Source organism: Hyla sarda, chromosome 4, assembly GCF_029499605.1.
Source record: "Hyla sarda isolate aHylSar1 chromosome 4, aHylSar1.hap1, whole genome shotgun sequence".
In the NCBI taxonomy this organism is placed as follows: domain Eukaryota; kingdom Metazoa; phylum Chordata; class Amphibia; order Anura; family Hylidae; genus Hyla; species Hyla sarda.
The window spans coordinates 46,875,364-46,899,145 of NC_079192.1; the positions used below are offsets into that span (position 1 = coordinate 46,875,364).

A 23,782-nucleotide genomic window follows, 5' to 3' on the forward strand; every position below is an offset into this window, starting at 1 on the left:
CAGACAGGAGAGAGAGATGGAGAGACACCGGGAGGGAATGATGGGGAGAGAAAGAGAGAGAAGAAAGGAGGAGTGAGACAGACAGGAGAGAGAGATGGAGAGACACCGGGAGGGAATGATGGGGAGAGACAGAGAGAGGAGGAGTGAGACAGACAGGAGAGAGAGATGGAGAGACACAGGAGGGAATGATGGGGAGAACGAGACAGAGAGAGAAGAAAGGAGGAGTGAGACAGACAGGAGGGAGAGATGGAGAGACACCAGCAGGGAATGATGGGGAGAAGGAGACAGAGAGAGACAGACAGGTAGATCTACAGAGAGAGAATAAGAGTGAGACAGAGGGGAGAGATGGAGAGACACCAGGAGGGATAGACAGGGAGAAGGAGACCGGGGAGAAAGGAAGAGTGAGACAGATAGGGTAGAGAGATTTGGAGAGACCCAGGGACAGAAAAAAGGATAGACAGGTAGACAGAGACTGAGAGAGAGAGAGAGAGAGAGAGAGAGAGAGAGAGAGAGAGAGAGAGAGAGAGAGAGAGCGAAAGAGAGACAGACATGGGAGAAAGAGAAGGAGAGAAACAGGGACCAATGAAGGGATAGACGGGGAGAAGGAGGCCAACAGAGAGAGAAAGAGACAAATAGATGTACAGAGAGAAAGAGACACAGGGACAGAGCAAGGGATTGACAGGGAGCAGTAGACCAAGAGAGAGAGAGAGAGACAGGTAGATGTACAGAGAGAGAAAGAGATAGACAGAGGAGAGAGAGATGGAGAGACTCAGGGACTGATGGAGGGATGGACGGGAGCAGGAGACAGAGAGAGAGAGAGAGAGAGAGAGAGAGAGAGAGAGAGAGAGAGAGAGAGAGAGAGAGAGAGAGATAAGTAAAGGGAGAGGGAGGGAGAATAAGAGGAGTAAAAAGGCAGGAAGGGAAAACACACAGACATGTGGAAGATAGATGAGAGGATTGGACGTAAGGTGGAGAGATAGATGGGGAGGAAAACAGAGAAACAGAGGGGAAAGGATGGAGGAAGAGTCACAGACAGAAGGGAAAAAGAGACCTGGGTGGAGAGAGAGACAGTGAGATGCATGGGAAGAGAGAGATAGGAGGACAGGATGAAGTAAGAATCAGAGAGAAGGAGAGAAATAGGGACAATAAAAAGTTAGAAAAAGTTGGTAGGGAGAGGAAGGGAGAGTCCGAGAGAGAAAGAAAGAGAGTCCGAAAGAGAGAGATAGAGAGAGAGAGAGAGAGAGAGAGAGAGAGAGAGAGAGAGAGAAGGAAAGAGAGTCTGAGAGAGAGAGAGAGAGAGAGAGAGAGAGAAAGAGAGAGAAAGAGAGAGAGAGAGAGAGAGAGAGAGAGAGAAGAAAGAAGAGTCATGGAAGAAAGAAAGAAGAAGAAAGGAGTCAGAGAGATACAGGGAGGGAAATCCAAAGAGAACAAAGGAAAGATAGTCAGAGTGAAAGAAAGAAGTAGGGTTCAAGAGTGAACACCCAAAACTTTCCTGTTCTTACATTTTGCAGAGTTGTAGTTTTTTGTTGTATTTTTTTTTTTTTTGGGGGGGGGGGGGGGAATGGGCTTTTTTTTTTTTTTTACTGATTTGATCATTAGAAAAGAGTGTCCATTCAATGTTTAAAATTTTGTTTCATTGTACATATTCTTAAAAAATATATATTTTTTTTAAATTTAATTTTAGTCCCACTGGGAGACTTGAACATGTGATCACTTGTGCGATACACTGCAATTGTTTGCATTGCAGTGTATTGTACTTGTATCAGGGTCCTGGAAGGCCTGGGGCCCTCACTAGATCCTGGCTGCCATGACGAACCCTTGTGATTGCGAGGGGGTAGGGTGGGTATCTGATCTCACCAGGAGTCCTTCCTCTGTCTAACCCTTTAGATGCCATGGTCACTATAGGCTGTGGCATCTGAGGGATTAAACAACCAGGATTGCAGGTGGGTTTCCGCTGTATAACACACACAGCATCTACTGCATATTGAGTAGGTTTAGCACGGGAGACTGTCCCATTTTGTCCCCCGACACATCAGCTGTAAAAGTAGTTTAGAATAGGTGCAACATAGTGGGCCGGACATGTTGGGCTGTGCCCTTTTCAGTATGGCATTTGGGTAGTCTGGTCCCATGTCTGGCATTTGGGTAGTCTGGTCCCGTGCACCATGACTGGTGAAGAATATTACAACACTGGCTATAAGACGTGTGAGGGTGTAAAAGCACATGAGCTGCGTCTCTCACATGAAACCTGGGACAAAACTAGCAACCCTGTATAATGCTATGGATGCTATTTTACTAGTATTTCTCTAGTTGTGCGTTTATGATAACAGTTTATTAAAATTATCTTGGGTGCTGGAGGCATCGCAGGAACCTTATGTGTCTGCAACGTGGTGAAACCATCACATTAGCATATGTGAGGGGACCTAGTTAAGGAGGCTTTCCGACCTTAAAAAAATATTATGGTGTTTTCTAGTATAAACAGAGTTGCACTAAAAGTAAACACTGAAGAGACTGCGGCCCGATCGCCAAGGCCTCTTTACACAGCTGATCTGCAGAGTGCCACGATTCAGACACCCCCAATCCAATATTGATCCTATTAACCCCTATTAACTATTGGAAGCTAAGCTAGGGTTTCCTAGCATGCTACATTAACTATGAGAAGGCGTAAACATTATTTTGTAATACTGCCATTTTTAAGAGGGCCGATGTCTGGTTTTGACCAGCTAACATGGCGGCCATGGCATTTGCCCACTTCAGTGTCATTTCCTTTTGGGCCCTGTAAAAAATTTAAAGAAAATAACATACTCACCTATCCCCAGTTCTATTCAGCTCCTGTTCTGCCTTGTCCAGTTCCCCAATTTTCTGTCTTCTTCCTGCTTCAGAGACAAGAAATCGGTGCAGGATCTGCCTGCTCAACCATTCACTGGATGTAATGTGACACCACTGCGGCCAGATTGGCTGAGCCTTCAGGTCCTGCAACAAGTGCTTGTCTCTGAAGCAGGAAGAAGATCGGATCCAAACCGAGCCAATGGGACCAGGGATAGGTAAGTGTGGCTTTTTTTTTTTTACAGGACTCAGAAACGTGTTAATCTTTATGCTAGCGCCAGAAAACCCCTTTAAGGCCTTTTTTCCTGGGTAGATTATCAAGTGAATAAACGTTCTTAGACTGTAAGGACAGTTTAGACTGTATGGACAGGGTCACACATAGAATAAATGCTGCAGATTTTCCACAGTGGAATTTCTAGGCTGTAAGTTTACACATACATCATCTGCCGTGGATTTTCCACTGTATCTGATTTTGTTGCTACCCATTGAATTCATTGGGATCTATAGCAAATCTTAATTTCCACAGCAGAATATGTACATGTAAAGCTAGATTCACACTTAGGGATTTCTGTCTGAATTCCACAGAAGCTATGATTAAAATTTGTTTAAACATTTTTTCCATAAAATATATAACTAGAACAGCAGTTTGCAAGCACATTGCCCAAGCACGTGGTCATGTTTAACCCCTTAAGGACCAGGCCAATTTTATTTTTGCATTTTCGTTTTTTCCTCCTCGTCTTCTAAAAATCGGAACTCTTTAATATTTTCATCAACAGGCCAGTATAAGGGCTTGTTTTTTGCGCGACCAGTTGTCCTGCGTAATGACATCCTTCATTTTACCATAAAATGTATGGCGCAACCAAAAAATACCATTTGTGTGGGGAAATTAAAAAGAAAACCGCAATTTAGCAAATTTTGGAAGGTTTCGTTTTCACACCGTACAATTTACGGTAAAAATGATGTGTGTTCTTTATTTTGTTTGTCAATACGATTAAAATCATACCCATGATTACATACTTTTCTATTATTGTTGCGCTTAAAAAAACGCAAACTTAACCAAATTAGTATGTTTTAAATCCTTCTATTTTGACGACCTGTAACTTTTTCATTTTTCTGTATAAGTGGCGATATGAGGGCTCATTTTTTGCGCCATGATGTGTACTTTTTATTAATACCACATTTGTGTATATAAAACGTTTATAAATTTTTTTATACATTTTTTTTTAATAAAATGTGACAAAAAAGCAGCAATTTTGCTCTATTTTTTTTTACGTTCACGCCATTCACCGTATGGGATCAATAACATTATATATTATTAGTTCGGACATTTATGCACAAGGCGATACCAAATATGTGTACTATTTTTTTTTTTTTTTTACACTTTATGAGGGTAAAATGGGAAAAAAAGGACATTTAACATTTTTATTGGGGGAGGGGATTTTTCACATTTTATTTAACTTTTTTTAAACTTTTTAACTTTTATTTTTACACTTTAATAGTCTCCATAGGGGACTATTTATAGCAATCCTTTGATTGCTAATACTGTTCAGTGCTATGCATAGGGCTATCTTCTGCTCTGGTCTGCTCGATCTTAGACCAGAGCAGAAAACCTGTGGAAGCCGGCGGAGGCAGGTGCGGGGACCTCCGTACGCCGTTCCGGATGATCGGATTGCCGCGGCAATCCTGTATTGATCACGGCATCTGATTGGTTAATGGCAGACATCCCCGCAATCACGGATGTCGGTCATTACAGGCGGGTCCCTGGCTGCGATCAGCCAGGATCAGCCGCGCATGTTCCGAGCATCGCTCAGATGCTCGCAGTCAAATACAGTACGTACATATATGTCCTGGTGCGCTAAGTACTGCAGCACCAGGACATAAATTTACGTCCTTGGTCGTTAAGGGGTTAAAGGAGAAGTACCATGTACTATCCTCTGCAATCTCTTGTACAGCACTCTGTCCCTCCTTGCACATGGAGAAGGGCTCGCCACGCACCCTCCATGCATCTCTATGGGAGTGCCGAAGCAGGGGGCACTGACAGGTTGGGCAATTGGGCCCTGCCCGAGGGCCCACCCATGGCAGGACTTGCTTTTTCACAAGATCAGGGCGCATACAAGCTGGATACATACAGACCTCCAGCTTCCATGCTTCCTGATCTTCTTACAGCTAATGCAGGAGAATAGCAAGTAGTGACATGTGGCCTGGGGGCAGATAGGACAGAGAGAGGGGGCACCATCATTATCTTTCTTATGGGCAGAAACTTATCCCCTTTACTATCTGTGTAGGATAGTGCTTAAGGACCTGAGTCACATGACCCGCAGGTCCTTAAGCCTCACTGCATTGGAAGAAGACAGAGTAAAGTAAGATGTTTGTGCATTAACTATTCTGCTTTATACACCATGTATTTTCCCCCTGTCATCTCCAGAGCTGCACTCCCTATTCTGCTGTTACAGCATGCCTTATCCTCCAGTCACCTCCAGAGCTGCACTCCCTATTCTGCTGTTACAGCATGCCTTATCCTCCAGTCACCTCCAGAGCTGCACTCCCTATTCTGCTGTTACAGCATGCCTTATCCTCCAGTCACCTCCAGAGCTGCACTCCCTATTCTGCTGTTACAGCATGCCTTATCCGCCAGTCACCTCCAGAGCTGCACTCTCTATTCTGCTGTTACAGCATGCCTTATCCTCCAGTCACCTCCAGAGCTGCACTCCCTATTCTGCTGTTACAGCATGCCTTATCCTCCAGTCACCTCCAGAGCTGCACTCCCTATTCTGCTGTTACAGCATGCCTTATCCTCCAGTCACCTCCAGAGCTGCACTCCCTATTCTGCTGTTACAGCATGCATTATCCTCCAGTCACCTCCAGAGCTGCACTCCCTATTCTGCTGTTACTGCATGCCTTATCCTCCAGTCACCTCCAGAGCTGCACTCCCTATTCTGCTGTTACAGCATGCCTTATCCTCCAGTCACCTCCAGAGCTGCACTCCCTATTCTGCTGTTACTGCATGCCTTATCCTCCAGTCACCTCCAGAGCTGCACTCCCTATTCTGCTGTTACTGCATGCCTTATCCTCCAGTCACCTCCAGAGCTGCACTCCCTATTCTGCTGTTACACCATGCCTTATCCTCCAGTCACCTCCAGAACTTCAGCCACCACTCTGCTGTTACGTCATGCTGTATCCTCCAGTCACTTTTAGATCTGCAGCAACTTTTCTGTTGTTACATCTTGTCTTATCCTCCTGTCACCTCAAGAGCTTTAGTCACCATTCTGTTCTTCCATCATGCCTGATGCTCCAGTCACCTCCAGGCTGGAGTCAGTATTCTGCTGTTACAGTGTGTTTTATCCTCCTGTCACCTCCAGAGCTGCAACCATTATTCTGCTGTTACATCATATCTTATCCTCCAGTCACCTCCAGAGCTTCACTCACTATTCTGCTCTTGCATCATATCTTATACTCTAGTCACCTCCAGAGTTGGACTTACTATTCTGCTGCCTTATACTGCTGTCAACTCCAGAGCTGCATCGGCTGTCGGAGGGTGATAGTAGTGGGATTTCTGTAGTCACACTCCTATCACTTTCAGATGGGGCTATCCACACTGACGTACACATACAGCCTGTACTCACTGCTGTGCTTCCTACACTTCCTGGAGGGGATGAGGAGTCAGCGCAGCCAAGGTATTGGAGGAAGCCATCCTATCTAGTGCCTGATTCTATCCCAATGGGAATGTGGTGGCCACATTCCTGTCACTGTGAGATCTCAGCACATACAGGCAGGAGTGTGATGGAAGCAACCACAGTGCAGGGGGAAAAACTATATTGAATGTGGGCGGGGTGTCTATAAAGGGTGGGCACTAGGGGGCCCCATGATCTTCTATTGCCCAGGGACCCCATGAGGTGTCAGTCCACCCCTTAGCCGGAGATACACAAGCGGAAAGTCCTCAGTGTAAACCTTGCCTAAATGTACCCTGAAAGTAACAACCAAACCTTACCAAAAAAAATATCTACACAAAATCTAAATGGAAACTGATTTGAAATCCTGGCATATCAATTTAGGTGTCCACTTGCCACTTCATATTGCCCTCTTTGTAGTGAAAAATAATAATAATAAAAATAAAATACAAAATGGCAGGACAGCAAGGTGACCCCCACCGCCACAACACAGTTCCTACTTGCTATCAGTCATTGACTAAGACCACATGGAAAGGACCTTTTATGATGGGTTCTCTTGGTGTTGGTGCTGTGTAGTAGTCTTTTTGGTGTTTGGCCAGTGGCTTTTCTAGTAATTACTGCTTTGCAACTGTTGGGGTCATTGTGTAGTGCAGTTTTTAGGCACCCACTGAAAATTAGGCCACTATGAAGTGGCAAGAGGGCTCTTACGTTTTTTTTCTTACAGAAATTTTTGTTCCTATACATTATAGTAATAGATCGATGTAAAAAAAAAAAAAAAAAAAAAAACAGTCCTTTTTTCCCCTGAAATTTAGAATTATAAATTTAGAAGTAGTAACGTTAACATCCTAAATACCAATTTGCCCCCTCCTCCTTTTCACCTCCGGCCAGGTCCCCCCCCCCCCCCTCAGATAAGACTCATATACTCATCCCCCCCCCCTCCTTCATTGTGTCACAGCTGCTGCTCCCTATGAGCTGTCTATGGTGCTGAAACATTTACTGGAAGAGAAGGGAGGGAGCCGCTAGGAGGGGGGATTAGAGGAGGAATGGAGGGATGGAGTACAGGAGGGAAGCCAGCAGCATGGACGGGGAGAGCAGAATGTTATCATGGAGGATGCACATGATAGCGATGGGTTACAAGGTGGGCACTGGGGTCAGACGCTGCAAACTGGAGCGATGATTCACTATAAAATACAATACATACTGCATGTATTACCCATTTTATTATTTGATTCTGCATTGTTTGACTATAAGGCAATGTTTCCCAACCAGTGTGCCTCCAGCTGTTGCAAAAGTACAACTAACAGCAAGCCTTCGGTTGTCCAGGCATGCTGGGAGTTGTAGTTTTGCAACAGCTGGGGGAGCCCTGGTTGGGGAATACTGCACTAGATGGTTGACAGGTCCTGCTGGAATCAGAAGATTTAACCAATAGTTTAGCCTAAAGTGTGTGGGAATCTTTAAGGTATATAGACGATGTTTTCCAGAACACAAAAGAAAGCAAAGAACAAGCAGGAATTGCTGGCTGCTTTTGGCTTTCCAGGAATTCTGGGATTGTGTAGTTTTGTAACTGCTGGAGGCACCCTGGTTGAGAAACACTGCTATAAAGTATAATGCTATAATGTTACCTGCAGCTGTATGTAGCCTTTTTCAGTTGTGCTGCACCTAACTCTGCTACTTCAGTATCCGTAGAGGGAAAATTTGTATTCACAGGTTGTATGCATGTGTGTGTGCTTTCCTCCCCTCACCGAACGTGCCCGATACCATATTGTCTATAGGCGGTGTATACGGTGATAACAGAGTCACTGATCTCATCCGCAGCCTTGTGGTAGCGGCACTCAGGCCATAATAGATGAAGGTGAGATGAGTGGGAATGGTATGAAGGAGTAGTAGGGTCAGTCTATAGGTCTGCGTGCGTGGGCGGATGGACTGGAAGCATTGGGGGAAACAGCAGAGAAGGCTGCAATAAAAAAAGACAATGAGATGTGATATGAGGAATAGATATATATATATCAGCTGATGAGTATGAGAACAGGTCCTAATAGAGGAATGTGAGCACGTATGATGGATGATAGGATGGTGGAGTGCTGACTGTGTATAATGTGAGAAAACCTACAGTAAATGGATGGAGGCAGACTGGATTCCCACCACTGGCCTACATTATATAATATAAAGCTTCTGGCCATATATGTCATGAATATGGAGAATTGGGAATATTGTGATTACATGTTAGCTGCATAAACAGTGTGTTGGTTATGTCGTAGAAAGTAGGTGCTGGTTATGTAGTGTCAGTTCATGTATATGGTAGTAGGTGCTGGTTATGTAGTATAAGTTCATGTATATGGTAGTAGGTGCTGGTTATGTAGTGTCAGTTCATGTATATGGTAGTAGGTGCTGGTTATGTATATGGTAGTAGGTGTTGGTTATGTACTGTCAGTTCATGTATATGGTAGTAGGTGTTGGTTATGTACTGTCAGTTCATGTATATGGTAGTAGGTGCTGGTTATGTACTGTCAGTTCATGTATATGGTAGTAGGTGTTGGTTATGTAGTGTCAGTTCATGTATATGGTAGTAGGTGCTGGTTATGTAGTATCAGTTCATGTATATGGTAGTAGGTGTTGGTTATGTACTGTCAGTTCATGTATATGGTAGTAGGTGTTGGTTATGTAGTGTCAGTTCATGTATATGGTAGTAGGTGCTGGTTATGTAGTATCAGTTCATGTATATGGTAGTAGGTGCTGGTTATGTAGTGTCAGTTCATGTATATGGTAGTAGGTGCTGGTTATGTAGTGTCAGTTCATGTATATGGTAGTAGGTGCTGGTTATGTAGTGTCAGTTCATGTATATGGTAGTAGGTGCTGGTTATGTAGTGTCAGTTCATGTATATGGTAGTAGGTGTTGGTTATGTAGTGTCAGTTCATGTATATGGTAGTAGGTGCTGGTTATATAGTGTCAGTTCATGTATATGGTAGTAGGTGCTGGTTATATAGTGTCAGTTCATGTATATGGTAGTAGGTGTTGGTTATGTAGTGTCAGTTCATGTATATGGTAGTAGGTGTTGGTTATGTAGTGTCAGTTCATGTATATGGTAGTAGGTGATGGTTATGTAGTGTCAGTTCATGTATATGGTAGTAGGTGATGGTTATGTAGTATAAGTTCATGTATATGGTAGTAGGTGTTGGTTATGTAGTGTCAGTTCATGTATATGGTAGTAGGTGTTGGTTATGTAGTGTCAGTTCATGTATATGGTAGTAGGTGATGGTTATGTAGTGTCAGTTCATGTATATGGTAGTAGGTGCTGGTTATATAGTGTCAGTTCATGTATATGGTAGTAGGTGTCGGTTATGTAGTGTCAGTTCATGTATATGGTAGGAGGTGTTGGTTATGTAGTGTCAGTTCATGTATATGGTAGTAGGTGCTGGTTATATAGTGTCAGTTCATGTATATGGTAGTAGGTGCTGGTTATATAGTGTCAGTTCATGTATATGGTAGTAGGTGTTGGTTATGTAGTGTCAGTTCATGTATATGGTAGTAGGTGTTGGTTATGTAGTGTCAGTTCATGTATATGGTAGTAGGTGTTGGTTATGTAGTGTCAGTTCATGTATATGGTAGTAGGTGATGGTTATGTAGTGTCAGTTCATGTATATGGTAGTAGGTGATGGTTATGTAGTATAAGTTCATGTATATGGTAGTAGGTGTTGGTTATGTAGTGTCAGTTCATGTATATGGTAGTAGGTGTTGGTTATGTAGTGTCAGTTCATGTATATGGTAGTAGGTGTTGGTTATGTAGTGTCAGTTCATGTATATGGTAGTAGGTGATGGTTATGTAGTGTCAGTTCATGTATATGGTAGTAGGTGCTGGTTATATAGTGTCAGTTCATGTATATGGTAGTAGGTGCTGGTTATGTAGTGTCAGTTCATGTATATGGTAGTAGGTGTTGGGTATGTAGTATCAGTTCATGTATATGGTAGTAGGTGCTGGTTATGTAGTGTCAGTTCATGTATATGGTAGTAGGTGCTGGTTATGTAGTGTCAGTTCATGTATATGGTAGTAGGTGCTGGTTATGTAGTGTCAGTTCATGTATATGGTAGTAGGTGCTGGTTATGTAGTGTCAGTTCATGTATATGGTAGTAGGTGTTGGTTATGTAGTGTCAGTTCATGTATATGGTAGTAGGTGATGGTTATGTAGTGTCAGTTCATGTATATGGTAGTAGGTGATGGTTATGTAGTATAAGTTCATGTATATAATAGTAGGTGTTGGTTATATAGTGTCAGTTCATGTATATGGTAGTAGGTGCTGGTTATGTAGTGTCAGTTCATGTATATGGTAGTAGGTGCTGGTTATGTAGTGTCAGTTCATGTATATGGTAGTAGGTGCTGGTTATGTAGTGTCAGTTCATGTATATGGTAGTAGGTGTTGGTTATGTAGTGTCAGTTCATGTATATGGTAGTAGGTGTTGGTTATGTAGTGTCAGTTCATGTATATGGTAGTAGGTGCTGGTTATGTTGTGTCAGTTCATGTATATGGTAGTAGGTGCTGGTTATGTAGTGTCAGTTCATGTATATGATAGTAGGTGATGGTTATGTAGTATCAGTTCATGTATATGGTAGTAGGTGTTGGTTATGTAGTGTCAGTTCATGTATATGGTAGTAGGTGTTGGTTATGTAGTGTCAGTTTATGTATATGGTAGTAGGTGATGGTTATGTAGTATCAGTTCATGTATATGGTAGTAGGTGCTGGTTATGTAGTGTCAGTTTATGTATATGGTAGGAGGTGTTGGTTATGTAGTGTCAGTTCATGTATATGGTAGTAGGTGATCGTTATGTAGTGTCAGTTCATGTATATGGTAGTAGGTGATGGTTATGTAGTGTCAGTTCATGTATATGGTAGTAGGTGTCGGTTATGTAGTGTCAGTTCATGTATATGGTAGGAGGTGTTGGTTATGTAGTGTCAGTTCATGTATATGGTAGTAGGTGCTGGTTATATAGTGTCAGTTCATGTATATGGTAGTAGGTGCTGGTTATGTAGTGTCAGTTCATGTATATGGTAGTAGGTGTTGGTTATGTAGTATAAGATCATGTATATGGTAGTAGGTGTTGGTTATGTAGTATAAGATCATGTATATGGTAGTAGGTGTTGGTCATGTAGTGTCAGTTCATGTATATGGTAGTAGGTGATGGTTATGTAGTGTCAGTTCATGTATATGGTAATAGGTGTTGGTTATGTAGTGTCAGTTCATGTATATGGTAGTAGGTGTTGGTTATGTAGTGTCAGTTCATGTATATGGTAGTAGGTGTTGGTTATGTAGTGTCAGTTCATGTATATGGTAGTAGGTGATGGTTATGTAGTGTCAGTTCATGTATATGGTAGTAGGTGATGGTTATGTAGTGTCAGTTCATGTATATGGTAGTAGGTGATGGTTATGTAGTGTCAGTTTATGTATATGGTAGTAGGTGTTGGTTATGTAGTATAAGTTCATGTATATGGTAGTAGGTGTTGGTTATGTAGTGTCAGTTCATGTATATGGTAGTAGGTGCTGGTTATGTAGTGTCAGTTCATGTATATGGTAGTAGGTGCTGGTTATATAGTGTCAGTTCATGTATATGGTAGTAGGTGTTGGTTATGTAGTGTCAGTTCATGTATATGGTAGTAGGTGCTGGTTATATAGTGTCAGTTCATGTATATGGTAGTAGGTGTTGGTTATGTAGTGTCAGTTCATGTATATGGTAGTAGGTGATGGTTATGTAGTGTCAGTTCATGTATATGGTAGTAGGTGCTGGTTATGTAGTGTCAGTTCATGTATATGGTAGTAGGTGCTGGTTATGTAGTGTCAGTTCATGTATATGGTAGTAGATGCTGGTTATGTAGTGTCAGTTCATGTATATGGTAGTAGGTGATGGTTATGTAGTATCAGTTCATGTATATGGTAGTAGGTGCTGGTTATGTAGTGTCAGTTCATGTATATGGTAGTAGGTGCTGGTTATGTAGTGTCAGTTCATGTATATGGTAGTAGGTGCTGGTTATGTAGTGTCAGTTCATGTATATGGTAGTAGGTGCTGGTTATGTAGTGTCAGTTCATGTATATGGTAGTAGGTGTTGGTTATGTAGTATCAGTTCATGTATATGGTAGTAGGTGCTGGTTATGTAGTGTCAGTTCATGTATATGGTAGTAGGTGTTGGTTATGTAGTGTCAGTTCATGTATATGGTAGTAGGTGCTGGTTATGTAGTGTCAGTTCATGTATATGATAGTAGGTGATGGTTATGTAGTATCAGTTCATGTATATGGTAGTAGGTGCTGGTTATGTAGTGTCAGTTTATGTATATGGTAGTAGGTGATGGTTATGTAGTATCAGTTCATGTATATGGTAGTAGGTGCTGGTTATGTAGTGTCAGTTTATGTATATGGTAGGAGGTGTTGGTTATGTAGTGTCAGTTCATGTATATGGTAGTAGGTGATCGTTATGTAGTGTCAGTTCATGTATATGGTAGTAGGTGATGGTTATGTAGTGTCAGTTCATGTATATGGTAGTAGGTGTCGGTTATGTAGTGTCAGTTCATGTATATGGTAGGAGGTGTTGGTTATGTAGTGTCAGTTCATGTATATGGTAGTAGGTGCTGGTTATGTAGTGTCAGGTCATGTATATGGTAGTAGGTGTTGGTTATGTAGTGTCAGTTCATGTATATGGTAGTAGGTGATGGTTATGTAGTGTCAGTTCATGTATATGGTAGTAGGTGCTGGTTATGTAGTGTCAGTTCATGTATATGGTAGTAGGTGCTGGTTATATAGTGTCAGTTCATGTATATGGTAGTAAGTGCTGGTTATGTAGTGTCAGTTCATGTATATGGTAGTAGGTGATGGTTATGTAGTGTCAGTTCATGTATATGGTAGTAGGTGCTGGTTATGTAGTGTCAGTTCATGTATATGGTAGTAGATGCTGGTTATGTAGTGTCAGTTCATGTATATGGTAGTAGGTGTTGGTTATGTAGTGTCAGTTCATGTATATGGTAGTAGGTGTTGGTTATGTAGTGTCAGTTCATGTATATGGTAGTAGGTGTTGGTTATGTAGTGTCAGTTCATGTACATGGTAGTAGGTGCTGGTTATGCAGTGTCAGTTCATGTATATGGTAGTAGGTGTTGGTTATGTAGTGTCAGTTCATGTATATGGTAGTAGGTGTTGGTTATGTAGTGTCAGTTCATGTATATGGTAGTAGGTGTTGGTTATGTATTGTCAGTTCATGTATATGGTAGTAGGTGCTGGTTATGTAGTGTCAGTTCATGTATATGGTAGTAGGTGTTGGTTATGTAGTGTCAGTTCATGTATATGGTAGTAGGTGCTGGTTATGTAGTGTCAGTTCATGTATATGGTAGTAGGTGCTGGTTATGTAGTGTCAGTTCATGTATATGGTAGTAGGTGTTGGTTATGTAGTGTCAGTTCATGTATATGGTAGTAGGTGCTGGTTATGTAGTGTCAGTTCATGTATATGGTAGTAGGTGTTGGTTATGTAGTGTCAGTTCATGTATATGGTAGTAGGTGCTGGTTATGTAGTGTCAGTTCATGTATATGGTAGTAGGTGTTGGTTATGTAGTGTCAGTTCATGTATATGGTAGTAGGTGTTGGTTATGTAGTGTCAGTTCATGTATATGGTAGTAGGTGTTGGTTATGTAGTGTCAGTTCATGTATATGGTAGTAGGTGCTGGTTATGTAGTGTCAGTTCATGTATATGGTAGTAGGTGTTGGTTATGTAGTGTCAGTTCATGTATATGGTAGTAGGTGCTGGTTATGTAGTGTCAGTTCATGTATATGGTAGTAGGTGCTGGTTATGTAGTGTCAGTTCATGTATATGGTAGTAGGTGCTGGTTATGTAGTGTCAGTTCATGTATATGGTAGTAGGTGCTGGTTATGTAGTGTCAGTTCATGTATATGGTAGTAGGTGCTGGTTATGTAGTGTCAGTTCATGTATATGGTAGTAGGTGCTGGTTATGTAGTGTCAGTTCATGTATATGGTAGTAGGTGCTGGTTATGTAGTGTCAGTTCATGTATATGGTAGTAGGTGCTGGTTATGTAGTGTCAGTTCATGTATATGGTAGTAGGTGCTGGTTATGTAGTGTCAGTTCATGTATATGGTAGTAGGTGCTGGTTATGTAGTGTCAGTTCATGTATATGGTAGTAGGTGATGGTTATGTAGTGTCAGTTCATGTATATGGTAGTAGGTGCTGGTTATGTAGTGTCAGTTTTTGTATAAATTAGTACTGCATGAAGTGGCAGTATGGTTTTTGTGTGTGTATCCTGTGGACACATGGTAGAGGGTAGAGTACTGTGCATGCAGATAAGGTACATGTACAACTAAAGGAGCATTCCAACCATATTTTCCAACTAACTCAGATTCTAATCCCTAACTACTCCTAACACCTCTCCTGCCCTTAACATTTTTTCCAAGCTTTTAGAGCTCTGTATCATACCTTTGTTCTTGCTCACATTTTGTAATCTCCCTGCAGGAGAAAGTGGGCGTTCCCCAACAGGCACAACATCACTGAAGCCTGCGAGACCTGTGCCTCACCATGCTCCGAATGCACTTCCTGTGTTTGGTCTTCTACCAGGCCGGGAGGAGACCAAACTAACTATTTGACTTGTGGCAGGGAACAGAACAGAGCCACCTAGTGGTTATTTTTTTCCACATTAAAAACATATAAAGGTTGAGAATTTTAACCGCAAGTAAATAGCAAAGTGTCTTATAATTACATAAGGAACAGTATATTAAAAGTTTAGTTTGGTGATAGGTACTCTTTAATATAATAAATACCAAAAATGTCACATAGGTAGAGCCCCCATCTATTTGGTAACATAATCCTGTAACCTTTATTTTGCATTAAAGGGGTAGTCCAGTGGTGAAAAACGTATCCCCTATCCTAAGGATAGGGGAAAAGTTTGAGATTGCGGGGGTCCGACCGCTGGGGCCCCCTGCGATCTCTCCGTACGGGGGCCCGGCTCTCCGGCCAGATAGTGGGTGTCGACCCCCGCACGAAGTGGCGGCCGACACGCCCCCTCAATGCATCTCTATGGCAAAGCCAGAAATTGCCGAAGGCAGTGCTTAGGCTCTGCCATAGAGTTGTATTGAGGGGGGCGTGCTGGCCGCCGCTTCGTGCGGAGGTCGACACACCCCCTCCTGCGGGCTGTCGGGGCTCTGTACAGGAGATCGCAGGGAGCCCCAGCGGTCGGACCACCCGCGATCTGCAACTTATCCCCTATCCTTAGGATAGGGGATAAGTTGTTCACCACTGGGTTCACCACTGGACTACTCCTTTAAAGGATGGGCACAGTAATGGGGAGAGACAGAAGAGAGTGGACCTGTGAACGGTTATGCATTGTAGGTTATGTTATATGAATGATGAATGTATAGGGGTAGAGTACTGTTTATGTAGAATGCTCATTGGGGGTATGTTCACACTGAGGAATTGGCACAGTATTCCGTGCTCTGATTTTCGGTCGGAATTCCGCAGTGTGAACCCTAACATTAGTGTCAATGGGTATTCCGCGAACCTGTTCACTCTTTGCGCAGAAGTCCGCTAGCACTGCATTGCCGTCAATGGGGACAGCGCAGGGCAATGCAGCCCTACCACCAAATTATTTTGGTGGCAGCCACCAGTTGGAATCTCCACTCGCGGAATTCTGCGAACAGAGATTCTGTTCACATTACTCAATGTGAACATACCCTGAGAGTAAATAATAGTAGAGTTATTATATTTATGATGAATATGAAGGTAAATGGTGTATGTAGAGTGGCTATATAAACAGTGCATGATATGAAGGTACAATAGTTATACTGTGTGTATGTTTACTATGAAAGTAAAGTGATTGTATATGTAGAATGAGTTTATGTAGGCTCAATGATATGAATGTAGAGTGCTGTGTATTTTAGAGTGGTTATATGTGTGATGAATGTAGAGTGCTGTGTATTTTAGAGTGGTTATATGTGTGATGACTGATATGATGGTAGAGTGCAATGTGTATGATGGAAGAGAGAGATGAGTTCTTGAAATCCATAATTGCTGAGAATGGAGAAAGGTGTGCAAGACAGAGAGCGTGCCAGGATTAATAAAGAAGGGGGAGGGACGGTAGGGAGAGAGAGAAGTGCGCGGGAAAGGCAGAGCATGGAAGGGATATTGAAGGAAAGCGGGATGATGAACGTCTAAATGCTGGATTTAGAAGAGGAGAAAGATGTGGCTGCAAAAAGTCAGATTAAATAGTATGTGAAAAAATATTAATACAAAGCATAGACAGGTAATATAAGAGAGACAGGGAGAGACATAGATACATAGATATGAGATAGATAGATAGATATGAGATAGATATGAGATAGATAGATATGAGATAGATAGATAGATAGAAGATAGATAGATAGATATAAGATAGATAGATATGAGATAGATAGATAGATAGATATGAGATAGATAGATATGAGATAGATAGATATGAGATAGATAGATAGATAGATATGATATAGATAGATATAAGATAGATAGATATGAGATAGATAGATAGATAGATAGATACGAGATAGATAGATAGATAGATAGATATGAGATAGATAGATATGAGATAGATAGATATGAGATAGATAGATAGATAGATATGAGATAGATAGATATAAGATAGATAGATATGAGATAGATAGATAGATAGATACGAGATAGATAGATAGATATGAGATAGATAGATGTAGTAATGCTGGGCCACTGATGGATGGAGGGAGGAGGGGGTTGGTTCTGCAGAGAGAATGAGAGAGATATATAGAGAAAGACAGAACGAGAGAGGGAAATGGATGAGAAATAAAGGAGGGGTGACTCGGCAGGCTCTATTACAGGTGGGGGGGGGAGGGATGAGGGAGAGACATCTAATATAAGGGTTTAGCAGGGAAAGCTGCTGGAGTTTGTCTTGCATTCCTTCACACATATATAACACAGTGCAGTCTGCCCTGTGATCCCTCTCATCTCAGTCATACACAAGGACTGGAGTATTTCTCACATAGTCTCTCCCATCTAGTGGTGTCAGCTTTAGTTAACCCTCATCGATGTCCAGTCGTGTGTGATATAGCGGCTACTTCAGACATCGGGGGCACACGATGGTGCGAATACTGTATACCACAAATGGTGCATAGAAATAGTCCTACAAAATCCGAACGTTTCTTCCCTTTGCTCGGTGCATACAAATATTAATATGGGAATGTTTTCTCTGTTTTCTTTGCAGAGCTCTCCGGTTGGCGAGGTGATGTTACAGAGGAACGCTCAGTGACAGGGTCGTGTCAAGCGGTATGGCGGGGGCCTGGCTGGTTTTGTGGGGTCTCTGTTCAGCCGCCATATTGTTGACGTCCTCTACTCAAGGTGAGACCTTACCGTGTGTTGTTTGACCTATTGAATGTTCATCTAAGGCAGTGGTCTTCAAAAGGAGTTGTGGTTTTGCAACATCTGGAAGGCCACAGTTTGAAGACCACTGATCTAACTTGAAAAAGATCTTCCTGTGGTAGATCAGAATATGGTGGCTTATGGTGGCACCAAACAGCAGTACATAGAGTGCCCATGGGTCTGAAGAAGAATCCTGTAGGGATTCCTTGATGTACTACAGGGCATAGGGTGGCATGGATCCTTTAGTGAAAGAGTGTGGCTAAGGTGGACCACATAACCAGTGCCCATTCCACTTAACTAGTTCTCTGGTACAGATGAAGGGGAACAGGACATTTTAGCAAAACAGTGCATCAAAAGCCTGCCTAAAAGGGTTCTCTGCTTTAAATAATCCCTACTTATTGGAAGGGTCCCTTGACCATAAGCTGAGAACAGAGTGTCCACCTGCTGGGACTCCCAAAATCAGCAGTAATCTGCACTGAATCCTGTCGGTAAGTGTTTAGTTTCCCTGCAGCACTACCACAGGGGAAATTCAGTATTACACAAAATGTATTCAAATCAATGGGTTGCCTGTGTAAGGGAGAATTATCAGAATTATTCCCGGACCAATGTTCTATCCCCATAAATCTAGTATAATTAACTTGTAATACTATATTACAACATCCAGACCCCCTTGAAATTGTTTATTGAGTCAGACATCACAACATATTGTGCCAGAGAGTTACATAGTCTCTTGTAGAGCATTTGTTGACATCCTCGCTAAGCTAATACTGAAAAGAATAGAAGTTCTTCTATGATTGCACAAGAAAGTCATTATGTGACTGAAGCTCTTGGAACCACACCTTAGACTAAAGTCAGCCGAACCCGCCACCGTCATTGAGTTTGGCTAACTGTCTAAGTTGTTCTCCGGACACCCGACTCTCCACCAATAGATGATATAGGTGGAGAGCGGGGTTAGATTTGAGAGGATGGACACAGAATAAGCAGGCACCAGAGCTGTCTGGCTGCAGCTTTCCCATCTGGCTGGGCCAAACATTGATATGTGTGGTTTGGTCAGGAGAGATAAGTGTTTGGCCAACAGTTGTTAATAATGTATGGCCGCCTTTAGGTTGGAGTTACATGGCTACTCATACCAAGCCATGATCAGGCAAAAGTATTGTGCAGGGGCAGAGCTACCGGGGCATGTGTTGGGTGTCTAGGGTAGACACCAGCAAGTCCACTTTGACTTGGCATGGATATTTGGATAGAGTTCTAGACCTGTGATCTGGCAAGTAAAATCCATTTCGCAAGTCAATGAAAATGCATGGGCCTCTCTTGGTGCTTCATGTAATTCTATGAAGAGTGACTGCGGCCATCTTGGGTCATATGTCAAGTCCTGCTTCCAGGTAGTTGTAGTCATGTTTGGTTCCTGACTGAAGTGATTCCTGCTATAATCATCTCTTATGTCCTCATTGAAATGAGCTGATTATGGAAAGACATAACTGACTTCTCCTCCACTCGTTTTCCTTCCCCCATCCCTCGCCCCTTTATAATTATCCTCCATCTTTCTTCTTTTCTCTGTATTTAATCATTCTGCAGAAAGGTAATTAACACCTAATTAATTCAGGGATCTCTCTAACCTGGGAGTCAGGAACACTCAACACTTACTGGCAGATACCTAAATTGGAAGAACTCTGCCAACTTTGGCTTCATACTTCTGACAGAAATAACAAACAAAAAGTTTATTTCTTCAGCTTAGATAGTTTTCAAAAAAAAGTTACAAGGAGTTTTTCATTGTCTTAGAAGTTATTTAGGGACTAAAAGTGTACCTGTCTTTTCAGGTAACATTTTAGGACAAGCTGTCTTGTTTGTCCATGAGTAGCAGCACTATTTCTGGTCATTATACAACTTGTATATGGCATTTTTTTCACCAAATTTCTGCTCTGCAAGCTTTTAAAATTTTAGTTCTCCCTGAGCTAGTGGGTGGAACCGAACATCTATAATATCTTCCATACACAGCACACATACAGAAGAGCTCCTGCTTTCCTATATTTCTATACACACTCTAAGAAATAGCAGCAGCAGCAGCATAGAGGACAATATAGGGCAGTGTTGAGCAGTCTAATGCTCACCATAGACTTCAATAGTTTCTCTGCAGTCTCTGATTGCTTCTGTCTCACTACAGCACCTCCTTCTGTCCCCCTCTCTCTCTCCATAAATATGTATGGGCAGCATGTAACCTAATCCCTCAGTGTGCCCTAGTCCATCTTGTCTCTCAGGATGGATTTAAGCTGTTTCTCAGAGTGAATGATAACTTTAGTGGGAGGGGTTGCCGGTAGTAGGCATAATAATGAGGGAAATAAGCATTCTTTGATAAGATACATTGCAAAGTTTATTTTATTCACTTTTGCTATTACTTTATGCAAAGGTTGTTGAAACAATAGTGACCTTTCAGAAGGACCTATATGCTCTCCTGACATGTCTGTTTTAATACATAACCATTATATAACTGAACTCTGCATTGTGCTCTTCCTCTGTTATTTCTCCTGGTAATATAGGAATGAATTGATATGTGGTAAGTCACTAAGCATTCCCATTGTCTAATTGGTGCAAAATGTATTGGAATGTGAAATAGTAACACCCAGTTGTGACATTATTCAAAGATTTCCAGGAGGAATAACAGAGAGATTTCACAAGTATTGAAAGGAACAGACATGTCGCGGGAGCTTGTCCTCTTTAATTGGTAATTATATAAGTGATCTTGCTATGAGCAGAACAGATGAAATCTTAATATCTGAACCGCGGCAAAATAGTTGGCATCTGTGATAGTCATTGGCAAATTTGGTATGCCATTTGTGTTCAGTTTCTGACCTGTGTCACATGTTATTATATTTTATTCATAAGCGTTAGGACATTCTGCCGAGCTGTATTTGGATGTCGGCCGTGACAGGGTCATTTACAGAGGGTAAAGCAGAGCAGGACGTCTACTAATGCACTCACTGGCAAGTCTGCTTTGTTCCCATCAACAATGAATACATATACAATGAAAATTGCTGGTCATAGATTGTTCTATTATGTATAACCATGCTTTAAGCAATCCAACTTCTAAGCATTTCCTAATGAGAATTACTTCGCCCACCCCATTTAATACCAAGCAGGCAACAAAATAACATAGAGGGTGATGCCTTTTCTGCACAGATGAGAATGAAGCCTTTACGTGTAGTAAGTTATGAGAAGGTGAAGGGGTTTCCCTCTAAAGGTTTCAAGGAGCTTCAGGAAGCCTGAGAACATGAACACCGGTTCCGATCGAATTTCCAATCCTTTATTAGAAATATAAGGATTCAAAAAATAAACCATATTCACCTGCCCTGATCCACCACCACCACTACCATTCTAACAGCTCCAGATCCCTGCTGCTAATCACTGGTTCGTGTTATATGTCATCCCCGCAGGAACTACACACTCAGACAGTCACTGGCCAAGGTGGGTCACCGCTGAGGTCAGTGATTAGCTGAGCTGGCAAGTCCTACGTCATCTGAGTGTGCAGCAAAGAGTGACAGGGATGGGGAGTCATTAAAATGGCAGAGGTAGGGGATTAGGACAGATAAGTATGCTTTCTTTTTTTTAGTTTCATAGCTCGCTGACTCAGTTTAATTTTGACCCTTACAGAGTGCTAATATGCTATAGAATAGTCCTAAATTTAGGTCCTGGTCCTAAATGTATCAACTTGGGAGTGCACAAAGAACAAATTAAAAAATAACTATCTACAGTACTTTAGAAGTAGTATTCCACCCCCAACAAAAAAATGGATTTGAGCTGTTAGCCAATGTTCAATTTTCCTATGGCACCAACACCAAGGATATTAGGAATTACATGGTACCCACTGAAAACAAAGAACTGTCCATGTAATGCATGGCCATGCCAGGTCCTCCAAAAGCTAAGTTTCCACACAGGTTTTTTTCTGGTGTTTTTTTTGGAATACTGCCATTGCCAAGTCCTTCCTTTATATTTCCCATTCCTTCCAAATACACTTCTGACTTTGGCTCAGGCCAGTTTAGTCTAGTCTCGCTTAATTTGCGGCAGGATTTTGAACCAGAATTTTGGTATATTTTTGGCCACACCCCCTATGCCAAAGCCATGCTCCTATTTTAGGCATAATAGTAAAGTGTCTAAATATCACAGTAAATGTCATGTAAAGATTATTGATGAAAGTTTCACCAGGTTTCTGTAGTATATCTGGACCATTGTGTATAAGTAAATTAGTAACTATATATGAAATGGATTTATCAGTGACCTAGTAAATATCCAGCCCCCTTCTGAATTGATTATGAGTGCATGCACATAAGTAAATCACACACAGACACACATTGTCAGTGTTAACATACTTCTAGCTTTATTAGGCAGTTGTCCAGGTTATATAGCCATTGCAGTTAGCATAAGTTCCCGCCATCACTGGGGAGGTGAGTATAGATTTGGCATTACATATAAGGCATGCTTTCTCTGATAGATTTTTGGGTGGCTTCTAGGCGTTGGCTAGAACAGGGAATTCCTCTACTTGATGGGAGGGGGGAAAACAAGGAGCAGAGTAACGTGGGGGATGGGCTTTGTCAAATAGTCTTTTTATAATGCATACACACACATATATATATATATATATATATATATATATATATATATATATATATATATATATATAGATATACCATATATATACATACACATCCATTACAATCCCCCCTTAAAATGACTATTTTACCTTACCCTAATTTCCGTCATCCTAACTCATCTGCCCCAATCTGTTTTCTCAAATGCTTTAGTGTACTTTAGACGACCCATGACTTATCCATGGACCCCCTTAGCCTTAGAATTTACACATATGGAGTCAGATGCTGTCTCTATGGTTCACTGGTTTTATAGATGGCATAGAAGCTCTGTAATGGGGTATAGGCTTCATCAGTAGTCTCGAAGTCCACATTCCGCACTGGTTTGGCATTCTCGACAGCCTTCTCACACATCTTCTTTAAGCAAGGCAAAACAGAACACACAACAAAAGCAAAGATTATCAGGATTAAAGTATGGATATTTCTATTTGGGCCAAAGTATTTTTCCACCCTCCCATTCAATCAAAGTATTGATCCCATGGGTCTGAGATTCCAGAATTATTTTTAAGTTCTACCGATAGGTCTTCTAGCTTCTTTATGGCTATGGTTATTTTACCATTGGGTCCTGTATTGGCTGGGATATATGCGCAACAGGTCTCCCCAAACATTTTACATACCCCCCCCCCCTTTTTTTTTTATGCTAACACCATATCCAATGCCACACGATTTTGGAATGTCATAGTGGATGTGGTACTTAGTTGTTTTACCTGACATTTAAGAGCATCCACTGAGAAATATATGAATCTCTGCTGGTTATAATAGAAATAATTAATCCAGTCTACATTCTTGTTTATGGAAATCTGGGGTATTATAGAATCAAATCTGGCCACTACTTGATCTCTAGCTTTAAATGAATCTGGGACCCCCCTTGGGACTCATATAGCATCAATATACACCTGGAGGTCAAGGCTCCCAGCAGGGGCTGCATTTTTACTTCTGGAGTGTGGTTTGGGTTCCTTTGTAGGTTCGGTAGTGAAAATGTGTATGGGCATAATGGGCATAAGAGCCTTGGCTAATGTGCATTCTCCAGTCCAATTCCCTTCTAATCGGGTTCTGATCTTCATATCCCCAAATATCCCATACTTTACGGTAGTTAACCTTTACTCATCCCACTGGCTACGTCTATCCTTTCTATATTTCTACACCAAGTATTGCTTTTGCTTACAACAATATCACCCACTAAGATGCTTATTTCTGCCCGCTATTCGTACAGGACACCAATGTTCACCCCCTGATTCTCCTCATACAATGTCAC

General features: G+C 41.8%; 1 protein-coding gene across 2 annotated transcripts in view; it reads left to right on the forward strand.

Moving 5' to 3' along the window:
- Positions 1 to 23,782, forward strand: part of ADGRL1 (adhesion G protein-coupled receptor L1) — a 391,958-nt gene that overhangs the window by 176,793 nt on the left and 191,383 nt on the right. For both annotated transcript variants that reach the window (XM_056570743.1, XM_056570744.1), the window contains exon 2: positions 17,736 to 17,869. In XM_056570743.1, coding sequence (XP_056426718.1) covers positions 17,800 to 17,869 — 70 coding nt within the window. In that variant the 5' untranslated portion in view covers positions 17,736 to 17,799. The remainder of the gene's footprint in view (positions 1 to 17,735; positions 17,870 to 23,782) is intronic.